This window comes from Polypterus senegalus, chromosome 1 (assembly GCF_016835505.1).
Source record: "Polypterus senegalus isolate Bchr_013 chromosome 1, ASM1683550v1, whole genome shotgun sequence".
In the NCBI taxonomy this organism is placed as follows: domain Eukaryota; kingdom Metazoa; phylum Chordata; class Cladistia; order Polypteriformes; family Polypteridae; genus Polypterus; species Polypterus senegalus.
This window is the reverse complement of record NC_053154.1, coordinates 75,603,578-75,629,565: the sequence shown is the minus strand read 5'-3', so window position 1 is coordinate 75,629,565 and position 25,988 is coordinate 75,603,578. Positions and strand designations below refer to the sequence as shown.

Here is a 25,988-nt window from a genome sequence, read left to right as displayed (position 1 = left end):
TGTCACAATCACTCCACAGAAGATGCTATGTCCCTTGTAATGTATGATATCTTAGCACACTTGGCTAATAACATTGTTAAGCGACAGTACTGCTGCACTCTTCAAAGTCATTGACAAGCTGCTAGATTTTTTATCTAGTGTAAGCCTCTTCAACTGGATTTTGAATGACCTAATAGGTATATCTCAATGTGATTGGATTTGCTGCATCATTTCTATCATAATGGCCCTCAAGACAGGATTGTACACCTTGACATCTTGGCCACATATAGCTCCAACAACATCAATATATTCATTGTTTCAAGTTGAAGGCACTGGCCTCTGCTTTGACTTTCAAAATTCTGTGGAAGTGTGGTACAATTTATTAATTGTTGGAAGACAGACCTACGTGAAATGGTTAGGAAAGTTACCTATCAGATCCTGATAAAAAGAGGCCTGTAAATATTTGTGGTTAAATGGGTACATAATACAGAGTCAGCAGAAAGTAAAAAATGCTAGAAGATAATTTCTTCAACAAAAGATTAGACTCAAATTTGTGCAAACAGTAAATAAATGCATGAAGCATATTTAACCTTGCAACGATGAATATACTGTATTTTGCACCTGATTGACAAAATATGAAATCAGGGAAACCATAACAAGTGAGTACTAAACAGACATTCATATTCACAGGTTTTAATAACATAGGGTAAATATAAATTAGGTAATGCCGAAAAGCAAGCACTCTTCTGGTCCCAGTACCAAAATGAGTGAACACTAATCACTAAAATAATGATGGTGAACATCAGATCTCTATAAACTTAAGTGAAAATTTTTAAATAAGCCACCACACTAGTCCTTAGATATTTATAATCTTAGAGGTGGGCTGAGGTGACTAATATTAACTGAGAAAAATTACAAGCTCCATAACATAATATATAAATGCAAACCAGGATAATTACAAAGTAGCAATCTTGTTTGTATTTTAAGTTTGAATTAAGTACATAAATAGATGTTCTCAGCTTGACTTGAGTAGTCTAGATAATGTGATTTGCTAAGCTATGTTTCCCCACACTTTCGGGTCAAACATTACTTTTGTTCAGGAAAGATTCCCTCTTTGTGACCATTACTTCTTAAAACCCATGGCCCAGAAAGGAATTAAGTAGGTTTGATAAGGAAAGGATAGCATTATTTAAAATGCAATCTCTAATTTGTTTCATGGCCAGTAATCATTGTTACACTTTCCTGCTGTTAATCAAACATACATATTTGTTCAGCAAATTACCTAAAATGACAAATCCCTACCCCTTCTGGCAGTAGACTTGAATCTTTTTTGTCTGTATTACATTACGTCACAAGTTTTAAGTGTGGTGCTCTACAGTACGGCAGCAGCACTCTCAGCAGCCCTGTCTCACATCAATGCTCATACTGGCAAACCTGGATGCACAGTCTTATACATCAATTGTCACCCATTATGTTGGGTTTATGTAGGCTCAATAAATGAACTGACAGCTTCCTTTGAATATCTCTGTCAGAAACGCATGCTGTTTTTGCTAAAGGCACAATCCTGAATTAAAGGATTAAGCACTTCTATAATCTGAAGAAAAATTCTGGCACTTGGACTAAGGAATGAAGAAATGCCAATAAAAGTGTTTAGTTTGGGAGCTGTAGAAATGAATTTATGGTGCACAAGGTAGAGAAGATTTGTGTAAAGCAGACTAATTCTCCAGCTTTAATGAAGGTTAATTTTATGTTATAAACATTCTATGAGATTTTCAAAGTATCATAGCTACAGATATCACAAGGTGTAGTTAGAAGTCAGAGATACATGGCCAATACAATATAGAGTCTGTACTCCTTCCAGTTGTATTATTAAGATCTCCCCTTAGGACTTGAAAATTTTCAACATACCAGCCCTAGAAATAATAGGAGTAGACAAATAATAATTACTTATCTTGTCCTGAGGTTATTTTAGGTGTACATGATTTTCTCAGACATGCTAAATCCTTTTATGAATTATGGTAGGCCTGTTCTATCGTACTGGGCACAAGTAAGGAAACGGCCTTGAATGTGGTGTCAGTCCTTTGCAGAGTTCATTCATACAAATACAGGACCAGTTTAAAGTAGCCAATTAAAATTAACACACATACAGTACTGGGGAATGTGGGAGGAAAACAAATGTACTTGGAGGAAAAGCATACACAGAGACTGGAATAATGTGCAAACTTCCTAAAGACAAAACCCAGAGGCAGGATTCAAACACGGGATGCTAGATTCATGATGCAGCAGCAGTAACTATTGCATCACTTTGCTGCCCTATAATTGTACATGTGCAAGTCATTACTGGTTATAGGTGTTAATTGCTAACAGAAATTGTTAATCTATGTGTATCAGGAAAATATGTATTTGGTGTTTACATCACACACACACTGTGAAGGTGTAGCCAGTGGTTGTCAGAGCTCCACCAGCAGCTGTAGGCCCTAAACAAAAATAGAACAGAAAGAGAGGTCTTGTATATTCTAGCGCAGAAACATAGCAACCATTAGAAGTTGATACACATATAAGGGAAGTAAAAAGCAACACTAACACAGTGAAGAGATAGATGGAATCTATCAGTGAAACCAAGAATAGTGGAAAAAAGGTCATCAGCCTGACAAGTGGCAACACTAGCTACTACCTGGAAAAGCCAGGAGTCAAGCTTTTCATTCAAGCATGACCTCAAGAAGGCAGGAAAGAGGCAAGTATTATTCTGCCCATTTGCTAGGGGCAGTATAGCATTGCTGCTTATAGTGAGTAGACAACATAAAAGCTGCATGATGGACAACACTATTTAATGACAACAGAAGCCTCAGGGGAGGAGAAAACCAGAGGTGACTATAGGAAGCAGTAGCAATGTATAGAGACTTCTTTAATCCATGACTGAGTTTAAAGTCACCTAATGGCCAAGAGCAAATTCAGTGTAGAGGCACAATATCAGAAGGGAAGATGGTTCAACAGGCAGGAGGAAAGTCTAGTAAAACAGAAAGGAAGAGAGATACATGAAGCGAGGAATACTTTTGACTATTTAGTAGGTGGGAAATAGACAACAGGCAAAAGGAGTTCCCAAACCTGCATAGTAAGGGACAGACTAACAGTAGGATTTTGTTTCTGTTCTTTGTGTTCACTCTTTTGTCCCTGTCTTTCATTATTTTGTAATAATGGCTCAATTTTTTACTGCAGGAGCCCTCTATATTATTATGGATTGGTAATCTCCTAGGTCAATCTATATATTGACACCATATATGGTATGTGGATTACTCTGAGAAAGAATGTTTCTGTTTATTTATAAAAAAAAAAAAAAAAGTAAGAGCCTGATTCCAACAAGTCAACCTCAACATCACAAACCTGCATCCTTCAGTCTTACATAACTTTCTTGTGTCCCACTTTACTCCTCTTCATAGAAAATGTATCACTAATTTTATTTTCAGTTTAAATTGCATTTGGAAGTTGGGAGACAGTTGAACATTTTGGAAGTAAATTGAATGTCTTTATGGTAATTTAAATAGTTGCTGGGTGGAAGTTCCCATATATTGCCATTTGTGTCTGTTTAAAAGAAATCATTTGGCGTCTGTTTTGAACTTATAAAATATACTGCAATGGGATTTACAGGAGAGTACTAATTCATTAATCAAAACCTCCTTTAATTTCATATTTGTTATCTCACCATCTGCACCAGAAGAGCCAGGAGCTTCTTTATGGGATTCTTCAAGTTCTTTGGCAACGCTTGATTTTTCATCTCCTTCATGTGCATGTAAACTGTCTGCTGTTTGTAGGTTTGCTTCTGATTTTTCATTTAGAGAAAATATTAAAGGCCTTTCTGTGCTATTTGTTTCTGCTGTAGGTGGATATGTTTGATGGTTTAATCCCAATATTTCGGTTTGATGTGGAACTTCTAAGGATGGATTTATTTCTGCTGATATTGGATGATATGAGTGAGGGCTTTCTCCAGAGACTTCTTGTTGAATTGTAGAAGTTGTGGAACCAATATTTGTTTCTGGCATTGGCTGATAATGTTTGGGGTTTCCCTCATAATATTTAGGTTTTACTGAAACAGTTTCTGTGGCAGCATTTGTTTCTGGCATTGGCTGATAATGTTTAGGGTTTCCCACCGAAGATGCTGATAAATTTGTATAGTTTACTGAGGCAATATTTGTTTCTGGCATTGGCTGATAATGTTTTGGATTACCTACAGAAACATTAGACTGAACTGTGGAAGATTCAGAGGTCATGTATTCTCCAAGAAGGGGCTCATAATCCTTAACAGTGTCTTCGATTTCAGGACTCTTGTATTTCTTTGGCATTGACTCTGAGTGATTCAACTGGTGACTGTCTAGATCTGCAGATGAAGTAGGCTCAGAGCTTTCATGTGCTAAACTTAGTTTTTCCGGAGACAAAATTGTTGATAAATTTGGACTAGAGGTCCCTGAAGATGTTTCAGAAACTGAGTAATCTGGAGTGAAGCCATCTATACTAGTTGGTTCAAAAGCAACCATCTCTTTGTTCAGACGAAAAGAATCCAATGACCCTTTGGCTTCCATTTCCCCTTGTTCTAAAGCCACATTAAGCTCCTCAGAAACATCTCTTAATGGGGAAACTTCATCCACATGTTCTGGCTCAGTTGCTTGATAGCCCAGTGTAGAGTCAGTGTATCCTTGTGACAAATCATTACCTGCAAAGAAAGACAGAAACATTCGAATATTCAGGGATGAAGGATGAATTAATTTATAACAGGTGAAATGGTATATACACTAACAGAAGTGAGAGGAGAACTTCAATTGCTTACAGACAGTTTAGTTCTGCAAACAAAGAGGAAGATTCATTTTGAGTTAGGGAAGGTGGAAAGGAGGATTTGAAGGCTAAAGAACAATCATATTCTGAAAATATATCAATTACCACTGAAACAAAACAAAGATAATGAATAGTAATAACATTTTATGGAAGGCATTGGGCACACTGCAGAAAATAATACTGTTCAGGAAAAATTGACAAATGGATAGATAGATAGATAGATAGATAGATAGATAGATAGATAGATAGATAGATAGATAGATAGATAGATAGATAGATTATTATTTGTCCCCGGGGAAATTTGGTATACTTTGATAGTTTAAAACTTTTTGCTTTGTTGAACCAGATCCCTAGTGTTAAAATTCACAATGTTTTCAACAGCCTCCGAGTTGATCAATCCTGGTGTAAAATACATATATGTTATCAAAGACTGTAAGATAATGAAATACATTTAATGGAGCTAATGTATGGCTTTAAGCATTGTTTACAAATTCTAACATGTAGTTTCTGATGCCTGTTCAGCATTGAAATTCCTTTGAATCGTGTTACTGCTTTAAAACTATGTCATGGTGACACAGAGGTTTGTACTACTGTTTCCCAGCTCTAGGAACTTCAGTTTAAATGCAGACCCTGATATCTTATTGGATGTTCTATACTGTACAATACCATACAGCTAGTTGGTAATTACAACGTTATAAAGTCTAAAATTATTCAAATAGCTGAGACTTGAGGGTGTTTGCTCAAGTTTACTGAGGTGTCAGACTTTTGTCTTTTTTTTTTACTATGGCTCTTTTACTCACTTTATTCATAACTCTTTTTTCATGTTTGTGTATGGAATAAAATATTTTACCCATTATACTTGGGATTTACTACAAGAGCACTCTAAAAAAAGTGCATCAAAAATCTAATTTTGCTCATATCCTTAGTTTCTGTTTATCCATCTAGTTTAAGGATATATTGGAACCTTTCCCTGCAGCACAGGGGAGGATGAAAAAACAAGCATGGACAGGAAATCAGTCCTTCACATAGCACATTTAATAACACCGCATGTCCATGGGGAAAATATTCTAACCCTACATGAAAGGTACATCAGGGGTAAGTAATCTTGGGGCTCAAACCCTGTCAGGCAGAAATATTATCAACAAGCACCCCAAACTATTGATCTGGTGATAAGGTAATTATCTACTTTTGTGGAAATTATGATGTTTCTTCAAAGTTAGTTTTTGAATGGCTGCAGTACATTTCAGAACCTCACCTCGAAAGCAAAAGACATCGTAGTGAGTAGATGGTTCAGGAAATCCAGTCTGATTTCGATGGAGATAGACAGTCTTAACACCGGCCTGGTTTCCACCACAACGTTCTCTGGGTACTATGATAGGATAACGGACACTGCCATCAGCAAGCCAGCCTGGGCTACAGTGATCTAGGCCCTCATTCCAGGCTGCATATAATTGTCCTGTAGTGGCAAGTTCTGCTCCTCTCTCTGCACAATATTCTTTTGCTTCTTCAAGGGTAAGCTTGTCTTGTGAAGTACTATGGAAAACTTCACCTGCATCGACAGAAAAACATTCTTAAGATAAACACAAGAGTAGAACAATAGTGTCAAAACAAAAACAAATTATATCAAAATGTAAATAGAATAATTAATTAAAGATATCATAATAACAAGTACATTTTTCAATTACATATTTTTCAGTATGCATATATTGCGAACATGATTAAAATCAGCCTGTTTCTTAGTAAATAGTAGAGTCTGTCCAGAAGCATGGATAATAAGCACCAAAATCGTCAAAACAAAAATTTGCATTTAGTGAAAGGATGGTAACCAAAATATTTAATCAAGACAGGCAAATTATTTATAAACAGCAGGGACAGGTCAGGATTGACACCAGACAGGCAAGGAAAATGCCAGAGTCCTTCTATCTAAATTGCATTCTTTTGTTCCAAAAACCATGTAGAGCAGATACTGCTTTTGCCAAATTTGCTAAATTTCTCTGGTGCTAGTTAACCAAAAGCATACTATTATTATTATTATTATTATTATTATTATTTATTATTATTATTATACTCTCCAACATTAAAGTCTACCTTTGCTCTGTAGTTGCAAACACAGCTAATATATTTAAAGGTTGCCATTTTTTGTTTGAATGGTCTCTGTACCATCTCTGGAAATAAACTTTTCCATGAATTATATACTGCATGCTGTTACATGAGAAGAAAAATGAAAAAGAAGCGTTCTACCTCTTAAGTCTTCCACATAGCAATAAACATCATACAGTTCTTCTGGATCCTGTACTCCATAATTCCTTACTCCTGGAAAGCCATCCATATCACCATAGCAACCATCACGAGGATTATGGATTGGATATCTATAAACAAAAGAATATGGTCAAAATCATATACAACATGGCATTAACATCCCTTTACACTAAAATATGTCTTGCAAAGGAATTCAAATAACATTAAAAGTTTGATATAACCGATACATTTCTTGGTTCAATATGTACTTTTATTGCAAATACACATATTCAAGAAAAAAGGATTTAAAGCCAAAAATTAATTATTTATCAAAAATACTTCAAAGCAAAAAAATGAAATCTACAGCTTACATAAATATTCAGACCCCATGTAATGGTAGCTGCTGATATACACAAAGATTTTTGCATAAGAATTGAATTGCCAACAACCATGTCGAAAGACTCGCAGAGTTTAGACTTCTGTAAAGGTGTTCCACATAACTTCATTAAGTTATGTGGTATAACTAACATTAAGTTAGCTTGATATAATAAAGGTCAATATGGAGGCAGTGAAGAAACCAATGCACAAAAATTCACCTTAAGGCATGTCTTCAAAATTATACAAGCTATGGAAAATTAAAGGAATGACATGCTTTATTCAGTTCCTTAGATCCCTTGAATCTCCTCATTTATTGATTGACACTGATGTATGAGATAAACATAAACTGCCTATTTGTCTTAGCCAATCAGTCTTTTTTCATTTTTGAAGCTGACTTACCTGACGGTCTGGTCTGAAAGCCAGCCAGCATCACACTGTTCATAGCCACTGTTATAGGCTGCTATTAGCTTGTCAGGTGTGGCAATGGATGCTCCAATCTCAGAGCATGCCTGCTGGGCCCTGCTGAATGTGAAGGCATAACGATTGGAAGCATCACGGTAGTGAAATACAACTCCTAGAAAAGAGTCAGGAGATAGAGTATATTAAAAATATTCATTTTGTGCAACTAACTGCTCGTCATGTTTAAAAATATTTATATGAAATATCAGGCTTATATTTTTTTAATAAACAGATCTTTTTTAGAGTGTTAGAGAAGCCAAATCTGTTCCTAACATCAAATGAAACTTGTATACAGTCACTTTACAACCCAGAAAAAGTAAACTTTCAGCCTGGGTTTAGCCATGGGCAACATTCTTAAATAAAATTTTATTTTAAATTTTGTGCAAAATTTCATTGCTAAACAAACATCCATCCATCCATTATCCAACCCGCTATATCCTAACTACAGGGGGGTCTGGTCATGGGGGTCTGCTGGAGCCAATCCCAGCCAACACAGGGTGCAAGGCAGGGCGCCAGCCCACCACATGGCGTGCACACACACACACACCAAGCACACACTAGGGACAATTTAGGATTGCCAATGCACCTAACCTGAATGTCTTTGGAGTGTGGGAGGAAACCTGAGCACCCAGAGGAAACCCACGCAGACACGGGAAGAACGTGTAAACTCCATGCAGGGAGGAGGACCTGGGAAGCAAACCCAGGTCTCCTTACTGCGAGGCAACAGCGCTGCCACTGCGCCACCGTGCCGGCCATCTCTTAATGTGTTTTCCTGAAATATTACATAAGTAATGTTCTAGTTTCTGCTTAAATATTGGTTCAGTATGGTGATGCAGGATTTACCACTGCAATCACAAACCTCTAGGGATCCAGGTTGGATTCCAGGCTGAGCTAAAGTCTGTGTGAAGTTTAGGTTTATTGACATCTCTAAATTCATTAAAGTGTAAATGAAAAACATCAAATCCATTTCTCCACGGGAGCCCCTATTGGACAAAGCAGTCTGAAAAAATAGATGGGTAAGCATTTTTACCATCCTTTATACGGTTTCGTTTGATTTTATTTCTGGGTCCTTTTCTAATACATATCACATCTTTGATAACCTTCATATTCCCCTACATCACTTAAATCACTTAAACAGGCTTTTATATGTATGAATGTATCCTCTTACAGGCCAGCACATTGCCCTGAGCTGGTTCCTGATCTTTGCCCGATTTTAACAGGCTACAAAGTCATATAATGGGAAACCTTTAGATGGATGGGTTATTTAGAGTGTATTTACATGCATGAATACAATCAATGTACATAAATAAAAAACAATCCATAAAATAAGTATCTTCTTATATTTAAGGTAAATTCAAATATTATTAAGTGTGTTTGTCTGTGGAGAGAGTGTTGAGCTTGTTGAGAGATTTACTTACCTTTGCAGCAACATTTATGTCTCTTGTGACTTTTCCTATGAAGTCAATAAATGGACTGGTATAGCATGGGAGGTCATGAGGTTACTGGCAAGGAGTCTGTGGCACTCCTGATATCTTTGCAAAAGGCTGAAGGTCCAAGTCTTTAGAGTCTTGGTGCTTCCTATTTTGCTATATGCTACATTTCATCGTGTGGTGCTGTACCAGTGCACACTCCCCAATCTAACCTTACCTGACCTGACTAAATGAAATTAGAGTATATCTGTGTTTAACATGTAATAACCTCGTGTTGCTTCCTGCATTAGACCTGTGATTCATCTGTTTATTTTAAATGGTAAACGTCAAGCATAATATGATGATTCATATATGAAAATAATGGATTAATGGTCCAGCAGAACTTTCTTTCTTAAACATCCACAATAATTATTTTCTTGATGTTTAATACTCATTCAAGATGGGGTAGTCAGAAGTTGTCAAAAATAGACCAGTTTTCTAACTGCATGGATTTGGCATCTTTCACCTCCAACCTTGAACTGGTCTGCTTGAAGACTAGGTCTGTGTAATTTATGCTGCCATAAATTCCTTTTATTAGGTATAAATCATCTCGTCCTGTGGTTAGATATGCTGCGATGAAAGGCAACTTTCCCTGTGGATTTCTGAAGTTACCTTATGAATACTCATACTGGACCTCTGATAAAGATGCTGTTAAGTTAATTGGGTATCATTGTGTTTAAACAAGAAATACCAAATTGGTGATTTTTTTGTAGTAAGAATTTTATAAAGTATGTATCTGTACATCCAGTTTCAAATCCTTTTAGGAATACAGGGTAGCAAAGGGATATGTAAATGATTGTACTGTATTCAGTTTTGGACTAGCCGACAAGGTGATACTCCATTACAGGGCACATACTCACTGTCACCAATCAACCTAACTCCATTTCTCAAAAAAAAAAAAAAACAGAAAAACATGGAGAGAAAATATAAATATCAAATATTTTGCGCACAATTGGCCTTCAGGTAAAATATGATCCATGGTTCACAGACCATGAGAAAGTTACTTTATGTGTTGTACCTTTTGTAAATCATCAGTTATTAATTACACTTGTAATATTGATTGAACTAATAACCCGAAATATGAAATGTTTTAGAACAGTAGTGCTGCCTAGTTTAAATAATGCTTAAATAAACTGATTTCGAGAAGCACACCTTCAGATAAAAAAACAACAACTTCAGGACAGTGATGAATTGGATATTGTCCAATTAGAGATAAAGGTTGTTTGGTTTAATATTCTAAATGGAAAACATTATGTTAAGTAATGGTTCAAATCAGAGAAGAAGTGACATTCTACTCTGTTCATTGGCTAAAAGTAATTCAAGCCACTATTAAATATTGAGTATGACCTCCCAGACTAATGAAATTACTCCAAAAATATCAAGTGCTGTGATAGAATCACATTATTTGTGAAAGTGACCCTATATTTGTTCAGTTATCTCATGCTGGAACTCAGGACAAGATATGACCATTTTTTCCTTGACAGGGAATTATGCCCTATGGGGTCTTATATAGGTTTGGTAAATTATACCCATAATGGCCTATATAGTGTAGTGCTTTAAGCATAGAGATAATGAGGAAGTAACCACTATGATTCACTTATGTTTTAAGATAAGTACTAATTTGAAAATGCGGCTTTATTTCGTGTCCTTGCAATACCATACATAAAAAGATTGATATAGTTAATACAAACTGTATAGTTCTTTATAAAAGCAAATGCTTTTCATCTTACCTTTAACTTTGACCTCAGCAATATCATGACTATCTTCCAGTCCCTGCTGTACTTCACAGCGGTATATTCCAGAGTCACTGGGTTCTAGCATTTCCAACTGAAGGGTGAGGTTATTCAGGTCTTCAGGATATTGCAGAAGGGAGGCCCGACCTTTGAAAGCCTCACTTACCTTGACGCGTAAGCCCCTTGCTACCAGAATTTCTGCCTCACGACCTTCACTGATGACAGTCCATTTCACCCGTGGGGTGCTAAGCACTTTCCTTCTTCCTTCAAAAACATTAGTGCTAGGAACAGTACTGATAAGATGGCATGGAAGAATGAGAGTACTGGCTAGGGAAGCCATTACAGGCGAGTTAGCTGTAATCTTTACATTAAGGTTCCTTGTGTCATCTAATGCAAAATAGAAAAAGTAAAACAATTACATTAAAACTTATGATTAGAGCTCATCTGTAAAACTTACTAACTCAATGTATCAGATATGTAAAGGCATGTGTTAACCAATATGATAATAATTAAAAATAAGCATATTATTTTAATAGGTTTGATGTCTTCACATATGTGTTAATACCAAATAGATTACTAATTACATATTATACTCAATAACCAATCTTTAAATCTTTGAAATGTAATCCTTTTGGCAAAGTATGAAATGTGTCCTCTGAATTATTGTGTGACCCTGAGTAAGTCACTTGAATCACATATGTTTAAGTTATAATGATTGTACAGTATCCTTATTTTCAAATCTGTCCAACATAAAATAATGATAAATTCCTAGACATTCTAGATTTTCTAAAAGGATGTTTTCACCAAATACTCAAATCACTCTTACTGGCTTCTGTCAACATTGAAGAGTAAAATCTTTACCCCAGACCCTCCCTACAAACTCTTTTTCCCTGATGCTTATATTTTTCTTCAGTACAAATCCACATATTGTCTCCAAAAGAAAGGAGTGTAATGCATTGTGATCACACAAAACAATCAGTCTACAAAAAACAAAAGGTTTTGTTCATCGCCACCTTTGTCATAACCCTCTTACTGTATTTCCCTCACAATCTTCCTATCCTTACTTATAAACAAAGCCCCGACTAATTGAAAGTCTACCAATAAGGGTAGCTGTGGTCTCTCACCTACAGGAACAGAAAACAGCAATGAAGATGTCCAATTATTTAACTAACAGAACCTAGACCAGAGCAGGAAATGTGAAATCTATCCTTAAAGCAAGGTTTATGTGTGAGTTCTTGTGGATGGGCCTCCCATGTAACTGAGGTCTACCATGTATGAAATTACTGTACAAGCCCATATTATGTGAAATGCCAGGTACCAGGGATGATACCAGGGACAAATGCCATCACATGGATTAGACCCTTGTGGCGCAGTCCATTTCTATAACCTTACTTATTGAAAGGGTCTTAAAATAATTTGTTTAAGCAGACAATTTGCCATTCTGGTAACCTTACCATCAGGTCTCATCCTTCTGAAGACCTGGGTCCTAATAGAATTTTGAAGCATTTTCTAGAAGGTGCTTTAAATTTTAAAGGCGGGCATCTGTGATCTTCTCAATTTCTCTTTGGGATGCTCAGTAACGGTTTGGGATTATCCCATTTTGGGGCAAGAAGATAACTACTCTACTATTTGTAAATGACACTGAAAGTCTGGATTTTATGATCTCTGGTCAGAGGACTCTGAAGTAATTTGTTTCTCAGTGTTTGTATAATCAGGAAAACTAGTATCTCCAATGGAATAGTGCATAATTTACCATTCTACACTGCAAATTTAACAATAATCAGGTAACATATACTCTCATTACAACTTGCCATTATTCCACAATTAATTAATGGACAGATTTTCCAGGTTTCCATTTATGTTAACCAGTTTCAGACTATGTTGCTCTACTGTATGTTTAAACAGATCAGTGTTTTTATATGTACTACTTCTGTGTTTAGTACTTTTTAAAATGTATACTTGTACTTTACCTGAGAACTTGCCACAGTACTGGGTGCTTGAACTCAGTGAAGAGCGCTATATAAAAATAATCTGAACTGAATTGAATTGAACTACATCAGCACTAAAGTGAGGTGTAAAAGAATTAACTTGCTCTATCAACAAAGGTTTAAAAAGGAAGCTTTGTTCTTGACAAGTATGTTCTTGGAATGCAAGGAATTGCTAAAAATGCTTTAACATTTGTTGCTTCAAGTTTCATCTATACATCATGATTAACCCGGCTTAGAAAATGGTATGGTGTGGCTTGACATGGTATGGGATGGGATGGAATAGGATGTTGTGGTATGGTATAGTATGGTATGGCATGGCATGGTATGGTATGGGATGGTATAGGATGTTGTGGTATGGTATAGTATGGTATGGTACAGTATGGTATGGCATGGTATGGGATGGGATGGAATAGGATGTTGTGGTATGGTATAGTATGGTATGGTACAGTATGGTATGGCATGGTATGGTATGGGATGTTGTGGTAAAATGGATAATAACTCTGATTATAAGAAAGGAAAATACATTGTTATAGAATACTGACATCTTTAATTACCTGTATCAATTTCAGAATTATAGAATGAGCCAAAAATGGCAGGACACATCCAAAACAGGATCAGCTTGCCTAACATTTCTATCTGTGAAGAGCTCCAATTTATGAAAAACACCAAATGCTCCAAAAAATGATCAGTAATAGTTTTGAATCTTCAGTTGGCTTCAAGGTAAAGTACCTGGTGGAAAAAATATAGCATGTAAAAACTTAACAAAAACATCTTATTCAATGATCTTGGGATCTAATCTGTATTTTATGCATTATTGTATTTTTTTAAAGAATCTTTTTGATCTGTCACAGTTCCACTCATAATTTGCTTATGCCACCAATTCTCCAAGAATACCACTTGAAAAAACAAGAAAACCTTTACATGATACTCTCAAACACTCCTTGAGAATTTTAGGGTCAAGGAGGGACAAACTCTACCCTAAAAGCATTCCGAACAAAGCAAGAAACAACTCTGGGCAAGGCTCCAGTCTATCACAGTCACCACTTACACACACTGGAACAATTTTGAATTATCAATTATCCTAACATGCACTCATTTGGGAATGTGGAAGGAATATATCACTCAGTCAGGGGGAGAACATTCCACACTGACAAGCAGTGGATTTAGTACCCCTGGCACTGCATTTGTATTGCAGAAGCTCAAATCACTGCAACAAAATGCTGCCCCAAGAAATATCATCAATAAAAAACAACTACCACTAAGTAAGACACAAACTGCCCGTATAAAGCAAACAGGCTAAACAAATGTATACTAGATCCACTCACATGCATACTGAGGTAGATGTGTGTACAGAGTATTGTGTGCATTATTTATGACATTTCATAAATCAATTAGCAGCACAATCAGTAGAATGATAGTTATTGTCTTCTTTAAGGTTAAGAAAGAAAGAAAGAAAGAAAGAAAGAAAGAAAGAAAGAAAGAAAGAAGCTGGCAGGAGATTTATTCTCCTGGACAGACTCATTGCTCCTGTGGAGCTGTACAGAGCCAAGTCTACTAATGCCAAAATTGTGCAAGTTCTCACTCTGTGAGAAGAATTTTGATAGGTTCATTTTCCTGTTCCCTTGGGAGACTCATGGCCTGCTGTCTCTATTCTTCCTACAACTGGTTAACAAAGTAGACCCTCCTCCACCATTGAAATACAGCAGCTTTTCAGTAATTTATCACTATCCAACAGTGGCTCTGTGAAAGCTACAAATTTACACCCGGAAACGGTGAATTCATTGCCCCTTGAACAGCAGTGAGCAGACATTTAAATGTGCGTTTCTAAGATGTTAAAATGCAACTTTCTTCCTTTGGTGACAAAGTCACTCCTAGCATTTGTATGGAGTTCCGCTTTTCATTCTTTTCAGTTTTTTTTTAACTCAAAAGCATCTACATAAAAACATCTTACAGAACCAGACACATCGTAATTAAATTCCTGCTGAGCTGATAATTAATTTTGTACACAAGTCCAACTATGCTGTGAACAGTTATGTGGAAAAGTTACTACATTTTTCATTTGTAAAAAACATGTATGCAAATTACATAAACAAAATTAGCTTATATTTTATAGTTTATTTTGTTTTGACAAAAGCATTAAACACAATATAAAATAAACTTCTGCAAAATAATTGTACTATTAACTTTAGTTCAGTCTGGGCATCCAACATAAGTGAAAATAAAGCAAAATTAAGGCATGACTAATTGGTAGAGTCATTTATTTTTTCTTTGTGAACTGTATGTTTATTTTTTTGCTTCACTAAGGGAAAATGGGAAAAAGAATTCTGCTGTCTTTGGGACAAACAGCAATAAAACAGCTCAACTAAACTGCTCAATAAATAAATTCAGAAAGATTAATGACCTTGCAACTTTCAGTTACGCATTGTCTCTGAGAATGTTATTTACTTGTGAAAGTTCTCAAAGCAGAAGGAAAACGTGTGTCAAAAGTCTTTCTTTCTTTCTTTCTTTCTTTCTTTCTTTCTTTCTTTCTTTCTTTCTTTCTTTCTTAAACAGCACTAGTGTGGCTTATTTTGTTGTCTCTCTTTTTTATAAGAAAGCACCTATTGCAAATCTGATGTATATTCCTTACTATATATTCAGTTATTTATGACTTTACTTGACAGCTTTTCAGTTGAAGAAATAAGTAGCAGAGGTAGTAAGATCAACTAAATAAATGCATTGCCAATAAAAAGTGCTCATCTCCTTCGATGTTTTCACATTTTAATTTTATAAAATATTGAATCACAATGGATTTTTTAGGCTTTTTTAACACTGATTAACAGAAATATATTCTTTAATGTCAAAGTGAAAATATTTCTGCAAAGTGGTCTAAATTAATTACAAATATGAAAAGCACAATAATTGTTTGTATAAATATTAACTCCAATTAACAGGACACACTGAAATCATCCCTTGTCCACCTAATTGGTTTTAGGAGTCACATAATTAGTTATATGGAGATCATCTGTTTGTAGTTGATGGGTTTCAATTGATTGTAGTGTAAATACTGTACAAGTGAATCTGGAAAGTCCAGCTTGTATCAGTATTGTGGCCTAACCTGCTCTAAGCATCCCCCAGGAAAAGGTTAATGAAAGGCACAAATCAGCAGATGGATACAAGAAAATATCCAAGTCACTGAATAACTCTTGGAGTTCAAGTAAATCAAACATTAAGACATGGAAAGAGTATGGCACAGCTGTAAGTCTGCTTAGAGTAGGCCATCCACCTTAATCTGAGTAATTATGCCAGAAGAAGACTAGAGAGGGTGCCCACCAAAATACCAATCATAATGCCAAAGGAGTTACAACCTACAGTGTATCAGATTGGAGAGACTATGCACTAATGAGAATACAATTGAGTTTACATGGCTATTAGACTAAATGCTATACTTGGAATCAGACCAACACTTACATTATCAAAAACACACCATTACTACTTTGAAGCATGGTGGTGGCAACATCATGATTTGTTGGGTTGATCTTCTGTACCAGGACTTGTGAGGGTAGAGGGTAAAATGAACACAGCAATATACAGGGGAATCCTGGAGGAAAACCTGATGAAGTCGGCAAGAAAACTACATCATGAGAGAAGGTTTGTTTTGCTCAGCAACCCCAAGCATAAAAGCCAAGGCTACACAAGAATGGCTTAAAAGCAACAATGTTAATATCCTAAAGTAGCCAAGTCAGAGTCTAGATCCAAATGTGAATTTTTAGGATGAACTTGAAAAAGGCTGATCACTCGTGATCCCCATGCAACCTAACAGAGCTTGACTAGTTTTGAAAAGAGGAATTGTGAGAAAGAGCAAAGTTTACATGTGCAAAGCTGACAGAGAACTATGCACTCAGACTCAAGGCTGTTATCGTTGCCAAAGATGTAGCTACTAAATATTGACTTGATGGGGGTGAATACCAAGGTGATCAGTTATTCTGTACTTTACATTTGTAATTAATTTATCACTTTGTAGATAACTTTTTCACTTTGACACTAAAAAGTCTTTTTCCACTTATCAGTGTCAAAAAAGGCATAATAAATCCACTGTAATTAAATGTTTTCTAATAAAAAAATATGAAAAATTTCAAGGGGGTGCATACTTTTCATAGGCATTGTATATAAGAAAAAGATTCTATATTAATTTTCATGGAAAGTAAAAGTGTTTTTCATGGGATGTTCAAGCCGAAATTATTATTCTGGACATTAATTCCCACTATCCATACAAAATTTTAGAGGTTATAATTTGAAGTACAATCTAGTAAATTCTCTGTATCATTAAAGTAGGCAATCTATCATGGCAATTATGTATAAGCTTACAAGCTGGTAAACCCCGAAGACTGTGTCAAAGAGCGTTTGATTTGCATGAGCTCATCATTCATATCTACATGTAAATAATTTATGTAAATATCTCAAATTATGACGGATGAAACCCAATGTTAATTGAAAGAAAACATAACATTAATAAAAATAAAAACAAAGATTATAATAATCCTTTCTTCCATAAAACACTTCCACATCATTTTTTCCTAGTATGGGAAATGATGATTATAATAATAAAAAGTCTGAATTAGCATAAGCCATCCTAATACAGGGTTTTCTAATGATTAATTTCATGAAGTAGAAGAGCATAATAAACAAGAATAAATGCTTCAGGTTTTAGACATTTTAAAATATGTGCTGCAATTTAAAAGTTTAAAGTCTACAAATTCTGGATTATAACAGAAATGTGTCATTTTCCAACTGGCAGAGGTCCATAGAGGACTAAATCCCTAGTAAGCTATAAAAATTCAAAAATAATATCTTTGTCATAAACTGACTTTGAAATAGTCTAAAATGATACCCCATATGTTTATGTTTGTTATTTGTAATTTTTCACTTTCAGAGAATGCCTCTCAGGGGCCCAGGACCACCACTTTTAAAGAATCAGATATCAAAAATATCATAATTTTCCTGAATAGCAACCTTGAAATAGCATAATGACACTCTACACAAATAAATTACCAGCTTGCATATTATTTTAAGTTTTGTGAAAAGAAATAACTTTGACTCCTTATATCCCATTAGGGGGTGAACCCCTGGCTTCAGTTGATGTAGCATGCACAACTTCAAGTCCCTCTGAATGTTTCTGCTGATGACATCTGTTGGTTTATGCTTTATCACGTCAAGTCAAGTCAAGTCAAGTTGGGGAGCATGCATTGGTACAGCATGTGACAAAACAACTCGGGATCCCGGTTTGCAACCCCACCAGGCAGACACGCCATCCAGTCCCACCCTCCGGAAATGACCCTCTATCTGCCGCAGCCAGATATGCTTTATCATAAGGGCGTAATTATCCTGCACAAAATGACCTAAAAATGTGAGTGTGTGTGTCTGCTGGGCCAAAAAGGGGTGGAGGGTGGCGGGACCAAAAAGATTGACATCTTTCATAACAAGACAAATAGCCAAGTCCAACTATATCATATGTAGAATTTTTCTCAAACCATTGAATCAGAAAGCACTGGACAAGAAAACACAATAATCTACATTGACTTTTTAAGGAAGCATATAAATGAGGATGTTGTAGCTACAATGAGGATAACAGAACAGAAATAGAAATTCCAGCCTATGTTGTCCAAAAACATAGGACTGGGTATTTAAACTAAAAAGTGAATTAAAAGTTAAAATTTCTAAATAAAATATTTTCAAACCCATTTAATCCATTTCAGGGTTACAGAGGGTGACAACCTAACTGAAGTATCAAGTGCAAGAGATAGACAGGCCCTGAACAGAGTGCATATCCAGATCAGGGTCCATTCATCCATTCAACACACTCACAGGACCAATTTAGATTGGACACTTAATCTGCATCACTTTGCAAATGTGAAAAGAAAACCAGTGTAGCCCATGCTAAATAAAAAAAACCCACACAACAACTCCGTGTGAGATCTGAACACTGAATGTTGGGTTCTTGAGGCACTGTAGCGCTGATAACTGAACTACCCCATATATGCTTATCTCTAGACATTATACTGTTAATATGAATACAGACAATGAAGGCTTTTTATGTGTTTTATGGACCAGAAAATTCAGACACATCACAACAGGCACACCATTATAACTGAGAGGAAGCAAATAGATTTTACCAAAAAGGGTTACATTTTTTTTTTTTTTTTGCTTAAGTAGTGACCATTGTGAGCTGTAATACCAAATTGTAGTTTTCCAGAATACCAAAATTCCCAAATCTAATTTTAAATTAGAAGAAAACCAAGATTTGAATGCTTCAGCAGCTCTGAAAAAGACATTAGCAGCACTGCTGGAATTTAAACAGGCCAAGGCACAGTTTAACTGCAGAGATAGACTGCCAAAATGGTTTCTTTTAATTTCCTTTTATTAAACTTATTTAACAATAATACCTCTATCTAAATACAGTTTTGTCTTCCTTTTATTTCCTTTCCAACTATACCCATTTTCAAGCTCCACTGGCAACCTCATTATAACCATTTTATACTCATATTGTCTTCATTAAGAAAAAAAGAAAGAAAGACTCATTCACATTCTCCATATTGCTTTCATGGTCCCCACAGCCTGTTCCTCTGGAAAATATAACATCTACTATTAAACCACAAATTTAAATGGAAAAGCAGATCTGCTTTCACTCTTACCAACTAGGCAAAATGCCGAATGGTTAACGTCTGCTATTGGCAGTTATTTTATTTTAATAATTTTTCCTTGTCTCTCATCTGTCTCACTCTTTTACCAGTAAAAGTGCTGTCACGCTTTGCCCATTTTTTATTTATCTGGCTTAAAAGCAGAACCCATTCCAAGTTGGTCCTAACCACTACTGTAGATTGTACTCCGTTAAAAAAAAAAAAAATACTAATAGAAAAATTAACTGCTGACAGTCTGTTCTGACTCAACAAAGGTCTTCCTGCTGACACAAGGAAAATTCTCTCCGAGCTCATATTTGAATCTCAAAAATAAATGAATCAGAAGGAGTCCCATTTTGGTGTCATCACAGATAAGAGAACAAGGAAGAAAAAGAGAAATACACAGAGAGAGAAACACAACTTGGCAGACATTATAGTCACGTTATCTACTATATGTGAATTACACTGAGGCCTTTTAAGCTGTACCCTACTAATTCCCCACCTATATTTTACAAAGAACATTTAATTAATGTTAATAAAGTAATTTTATGAAACATCAAAGAAGTGAAATCTTATGTCTACTGAGGCATCAAAGTTTAATATAATCATTAATGTTTGTAATCTAATGCATTGCAGCACTTTAAAGTATTTCTAATGTCAGACATGTCTTTTGTAAGCCACAATATACAACTTACTGTTAAGAGATTCGTTCTTTCATATGTCTTTTGAGAATGTGGTTAACATGGCACAACTTTCGGCTTTCTTCAGAATTTCATTAAAAACAGATGGAAATAGCACTCTACTGATGGGAGACTAGCTAAGACTGTGCATTATCTACTTTAAGCAATATGTTTATATGACCTTTTAATACAGTAATTCTTTCATTGTTTGCAGAATATATTTAGTAACTGTCTATTGTCTATGTAATGTTTATCTAATGTAGATCTTTAGCAATAACACACAATTCATATCTTCTTCCTTTTGGTGATCCAGTATCGAAAATGTATTATATCAAGAAAGCAAATTCAAGAAATGTATTACACCATGAGATTTTTTTATTGTAACACATTTTTTTAGTTTCATTTTTTTTATCCATTTATTAATAAAGCTAGAATTACAGATATGAACTACAAGTGGTATTAAGACTGCAAGAAAAGTCAAATGGCACTCCCTGATCATCTATCTTAGTAAAAGGATTAGTATCTGCGTGTCTGTGAGTGTGTCCATCTGGTTGCTATGTCTCTGTCATTCCAAAAGATGAAGCATCACAAACATTTTTAGTAATAAAATGTACTGCATTTGTTATTCCCATAGATGGCGCATTACAAACTTTAACAGTGCTTTCATGAATCCCATACCATATGGTGTATAACAGAGACATATGAAGCCAGATGATGCACTGCAAATGTTAAAAGCTGACGTCTACATTGATTTCTTAGATGTCAATCAGGCTTATACGGGCAGCACAGCTAGTACTAACATAAACTGCTTCAAATTTTGGTGTTCTGTCTGCTTAATGTACAGTTATCTTTTTAGCTAACATGTTTTTGAAGCAACTTCCAAATTGCAAGTCTTAATTACAACTGGTAAATATTTTTACAATTGACACAAGGCATGTGGATTGGTTTGCTCATGGAACGATAGTAATCGGTAATAGAGGCTGAAGTAGCTTGTTTGTATTTAATGGTCCAGCACAATTGAAGTTTAAGAAGTCTTTAAATTATAAACTTGACTACTGAGACATATACAGTACTTCTGTGTTCATTATTCATCAGCCATTTAATGAAATTTTATTCTTCCCTGTCATTGCCACTATAAAATGATCATTTTTATCTTGTCGTTCTTCATCCATGCTTTGTCATATATGCGTTTTGTAAATCTGTGAATCTTTCAATGTCTGTAAATGTGTATATATAATTTGTGTGCATGATTTAAAGATCTTCATGATTACTAGCAGCATGCTGCAAATTATGGTGGAGTTTGTGCCCCATTTTGGGTATCAGAGTTTTCCGTGTCTCCCCCGTCAATAATCTTAAAGAACATTTTTAAAGTTGGGTTTATAAAATAGGGAAACTATCAGTTTATAAAATTTCATGGTTATATGTTTAACTTTTTGGTATACACAGTATTAATGATCTAGTTTGAGCATGTTGTTTTTACCGTAATAACAGCTCATCATTTTAATGTTGTCTCTAAATGTTTGATGAAAACCCAAAGAAATTAAACAAATAAAAAGTGACATTAAAATGAAATAGCCATTTGCTTAAACGTGTTACAGGTTATATTATAGGAGTACTCATGGGTATAACTAATCAGTACAGTCAGTCAGTCAGGCAGTCATTGTCCAACCTGCGATATCCTAACTACAGGGTCACGGGGGTCTGCTGGAGCCAATCCCAGCCAACACAGGGTGCAAGGCAGGAACAAATCCACAGGCAGGGTGCCAGCACACCGCAGGGCGAGCACACACACACACCAAGCACACACTAGGGACAATTTAGGATCGCCAGTGCGCCTAACCTGCATGTCTTTGGACTGTGGGAGGAAAGCCTTTATCCTATTCATAGTCATTGGATTGATATTGAACACTGCAAACTAAGTTAATCTTAAAACTGCTCAATAAATACATCTGTGGCCATAATCAGTCTGTTGCTCTATTTTATTTTTTAAATACAATTTGAAACTTGCAGATAGGCCATAATAAAAGATAAAAAATTAAATGGAGGAATTACATGGATGCTACTCTTACCATAACCTAGTCATTGGACCACAAGAAAAGTTGGACAAGTAAAACAGACAAAGGGAGTGATAAATATTTTACTTGTTGCAAAGAAATGTATGATATTTTACAAATTAAAGGAAGATATTTTGTCCCATAGCCTCCAACTTACAGGGAAAACGTAGGGGTTGGTGGCAGGATTGGCACTGTAGCCAACATAAAAAAACTCACACTGTTTCATTGTGGTGCTGAGTTGTCACCCATTGCACTCGGGTTCCAATCCCGTTGGTTTGGCGTGTAGTGGGTGCGGCAACACGCTTATCAGCACATGCTCCCAGCCTCTCTTTTCTCTCTCTCTCTCTCTCTAATTAATGATATTTGAAACTTACTGGTCTACACTTTTAACTACAATTGTTAATGACCTCCAAATTTCTATGAATATTTGTGGAAAAAAGACTCTATAGCAGTGTTTCACAACCTTACATCAATCAAGTGCTATCGTCAGATTGTCAGGGTGAGGATAAGGAGGTCATCCAGGATCGACCACAATCCAACCTGCTGCTGCTGTAAATCGACTGTGATCGTCTGATTGGCACCTCCATTGCCACCATGGACCACAGGTTTGGAAATGCTGTATAGTTTATTTTGTGAATGCAATTTCCAATGTTAAGGTCCTCAGGCAGCCTTCTTTGTTCAGGTCTAAACATATTTTCCGTTGTCTTTGAGAGTAGGGCATACCCCTCAGTCCAGGGATGCACTTGGCTGTTCTTCCCTGAACAGCTTCTTTAAATCTTATGATTACCAGAACTGCACACAGTACACCAAATATGATGTCACTGTCCCATTGGAGAGTTTGTGAAAGATGTATTTTGATTTTCAATAGTTTGTATAAATTAAGCTAACTATTATTTGATTAATGAAAATGTAATGTACAAATCTAGACTTTGTCATGCTTTCCTTCCTATAGATTAATATTTTTCATGTTTTATTTGTAATTAACAAAACAAATAATGTAATTTAGTCTATCAGCTTATGCCTTTTATCGGGCTGACTTCAAATTGATTTGAAAAAAAAATATTTAAATCCAGCACCAAATAAATCAAAAAATGATTACTGTATTTTCAATATGCCACCATATATGTTCAAAACTATGATTATTCTTCTAAGTAATCAATATGTTTACTGTATATTTTTTAACAATGAAATTATCATAAATAGCCATGGTCTGCTCCAAAGGCTCTGTTACTACTAAGTAAGCTCTAAGTCTATGAGGCATATTCAAACAGTGAAACCATCTGTCATGCCATGCTGTCAAGCTCTGTTTCCAGGTAGCAGTGAGATCCTTTTAGCCATGAGGCTGACATTTCTGGTATCCAGATGGCTTATTTAGGTGCATTCCATGCCACAGTTACTAAAGATCCACAAAATGTCATGTTCAAATCTTGGCTATACAGATGCTTTAGTTTTCCTCATACATTTTAAAGACATGTACAGCATGTGTGTTAGTTTAACTAGCACCTCTAAACTGTGTCCCTGAGTTTAACCTGTGATAGTCAGGCACCCTGTTTAATGGTTTCTTGCTCCTACTGTAGTCCTGCCAGGGAAGGTTCAGATTTCTTCTGACCCTTAATTGGATTAAGCAGGTAACAAATGGAGAACTGCATAGCAAAAAAATGAAAGAAATTCCACTATTCTCCATTAACTATGACATAACAAACTACATTGCCTTATTATATTAAATTTTCTGCAAGTGTTTAAAGAATATGTTTAACAACCTAAATACTACCCACCACATTCAAGTCATTTGGAGCAATGCTTGTCTCAGCAGAAGAGGTGCAGAACAGTAGTCTACGCTAGCAGGGGTATCATTATGTCAGTCCACAAGAAAGTACTCAGCTTTGACTTGCCAGGAAACTTAACAGGCTGTCTTTCAAGTGTGGAAAGCAACCTGAATAACATGTGTGGAAACACATATGTGAACTTGAGAATAACATGCAAAGTCCCCAGAAAAGACATGAAAGCCAAAAACTGGATTGCTGTGAAAATGCTAGGAGCCAGCAGGGCATATCTTCCTGCCAAAATAGCCCTGTAGTAGTGTCTTTCGTAGATAAAGCATCATGCAACATTTATATGAATTACAGAAGCCACAAAATATATATATATATACTAGCCATGTGCGCCCAACTACGTTGCGCGTGTTAAAGTTGTCTGTGAAGGGCTCCCTGTTTAAACGCGGCTGCCAGTCGTGAACTGTGCCCTTCGTCGCAGGGCATTATGATTTTTTATAAGGGAAACAAAATTACAAAAGAAAACTCTTGGACATTGATTCGATAGGAACGGCCTACTCGGAATCACTGTCCAAATAGTAATTATGTGGTGGTGTAGCAGCATTTCTGCTTCTGTCCGTTCACAGTCCGTCTCGTTTTCATGACGCTGTCGTTTCCTCTCACGATGTCGTCTCAACCTTTCCTCAATCTCGCAGGTTGCTTTGTGGCAATCCAAAGAGTAAGGCAATATACACAGAGCAATGGTTATTAAAGGGGGACACATAGGTATTCAGGCTCTTTAAAGCATAAATAGGGATCACTTCACTGACATGTGAGCAAGTCACGGTACAACTGTGAGATGTGCAGCACTCGCCGGCTACAACGTAACAATAATAATTTCTGGAACGTGCTGCTACGTTGTCATTCATCTTACCCACTGTCTTTCTTTCATGTATATGTTACGTAGGCACGTACCTTTTATCTTCAGCAATCTCATTCTCTAACCAGGCCTCAGGAGCTAACCAGGGTAACACTGTCTACCACCCCTTTCGTTATTCCGGCACATTGTTGACATCTGTGAGTAACAACAACGTACTAAACTGGAAGGTGGTCTACGCATGGGTGGAATTCGTGGACAAACAAAGATCAAGATCTAAATGAATCTCTTTAGTTATAATTTAAAGCACAACAATTTGTTTAGTTTGAATGTCTGTGTTTTGAGATGTGACTGGAGTACTACAGTCTTCAGTAGTATAAGCCTGGAGGAGATTCTTAATGCAATGCCTATGTTTTAGCTGTCTCTCTACTGCCATCTAGTGCTTCTTCTTCTAATTCATTCGCGGACAAACAAAGATCAAGATCCAAATGAAGATTATATATAGAGATAGTGGCCATAGCTTTTAAAATAAGTTCAGCCATTCAATAATCTTTGCTTCACTTCTTGATTTTTTCAAACAAACTTAGCCTACAAAGTAGCCTACATTAAGCTCACATTCTCCACTGAACTGGGGAATGGAAGATTTTTTACACTTTTTTTTCAAAATAACTTGAAAAGAGAGCACATTCTCCCAATGATACATCACTCACCACAGTTGGAGCATTAAGTACACAAAGACAACAGATGAGGCACCCAGAGAGTGCCTTAATCTGAGTCTCATAATACACTCATTTAAAGGAGCGACATTGGACACCATTGGAAGGAGCTGATCCACCACAGTAACAGCTACTCCCTGATTATGCCAGCCGTCAGAGCAACCAGACCAATAGAAGGTGTACCCA

General features: G+C 36.0%; 1 protein-coding gene across 3 annotated transcripts in view; it reads right to left on the bottom strand.

Annotated features, from left to right (window-relative positions):
* The window catches only part of bcan (brevican), a 62,317-nt gene that overhangs the window by 31,346 nt on the left and 4,983 nt on the right, over nt 1–25,988 (bottom strand). For all 3 annotated transcript variants that reach the window (XM_039751006.1, XM_039751023.1, XM_039751015.1), the window contains exons 2-7: nt 13,623–13,797; nt 11,078–11,467; nt 7,819–7,993; nt 7,045–7,172; nt 6,059–6,352; nt 3,680–4,684 (exon numbers count right to left, since the gene is read on the bottom strand). In XM_039751006.1, coding sequence (XP_039606940.1) covers nt 3,680–4,684; nt 6,059–6,352; nt 7,045–7,172; nt 7,819–7,993; nt 11,078–11,467; nt 13,623–13,698 — 2,068 coding nt within the window. In that variant the 5' untranslated portion in view covers nt 13,699–13,797. The remainder of the gene's footprint in view (nt 1–3,679; nt 4,685–6,058; nt 6,353–7,044; nt 7,173–7,818; nt 7,994–11,077; nt 11,468–13,622; nt 13,798–25,988) is intronic.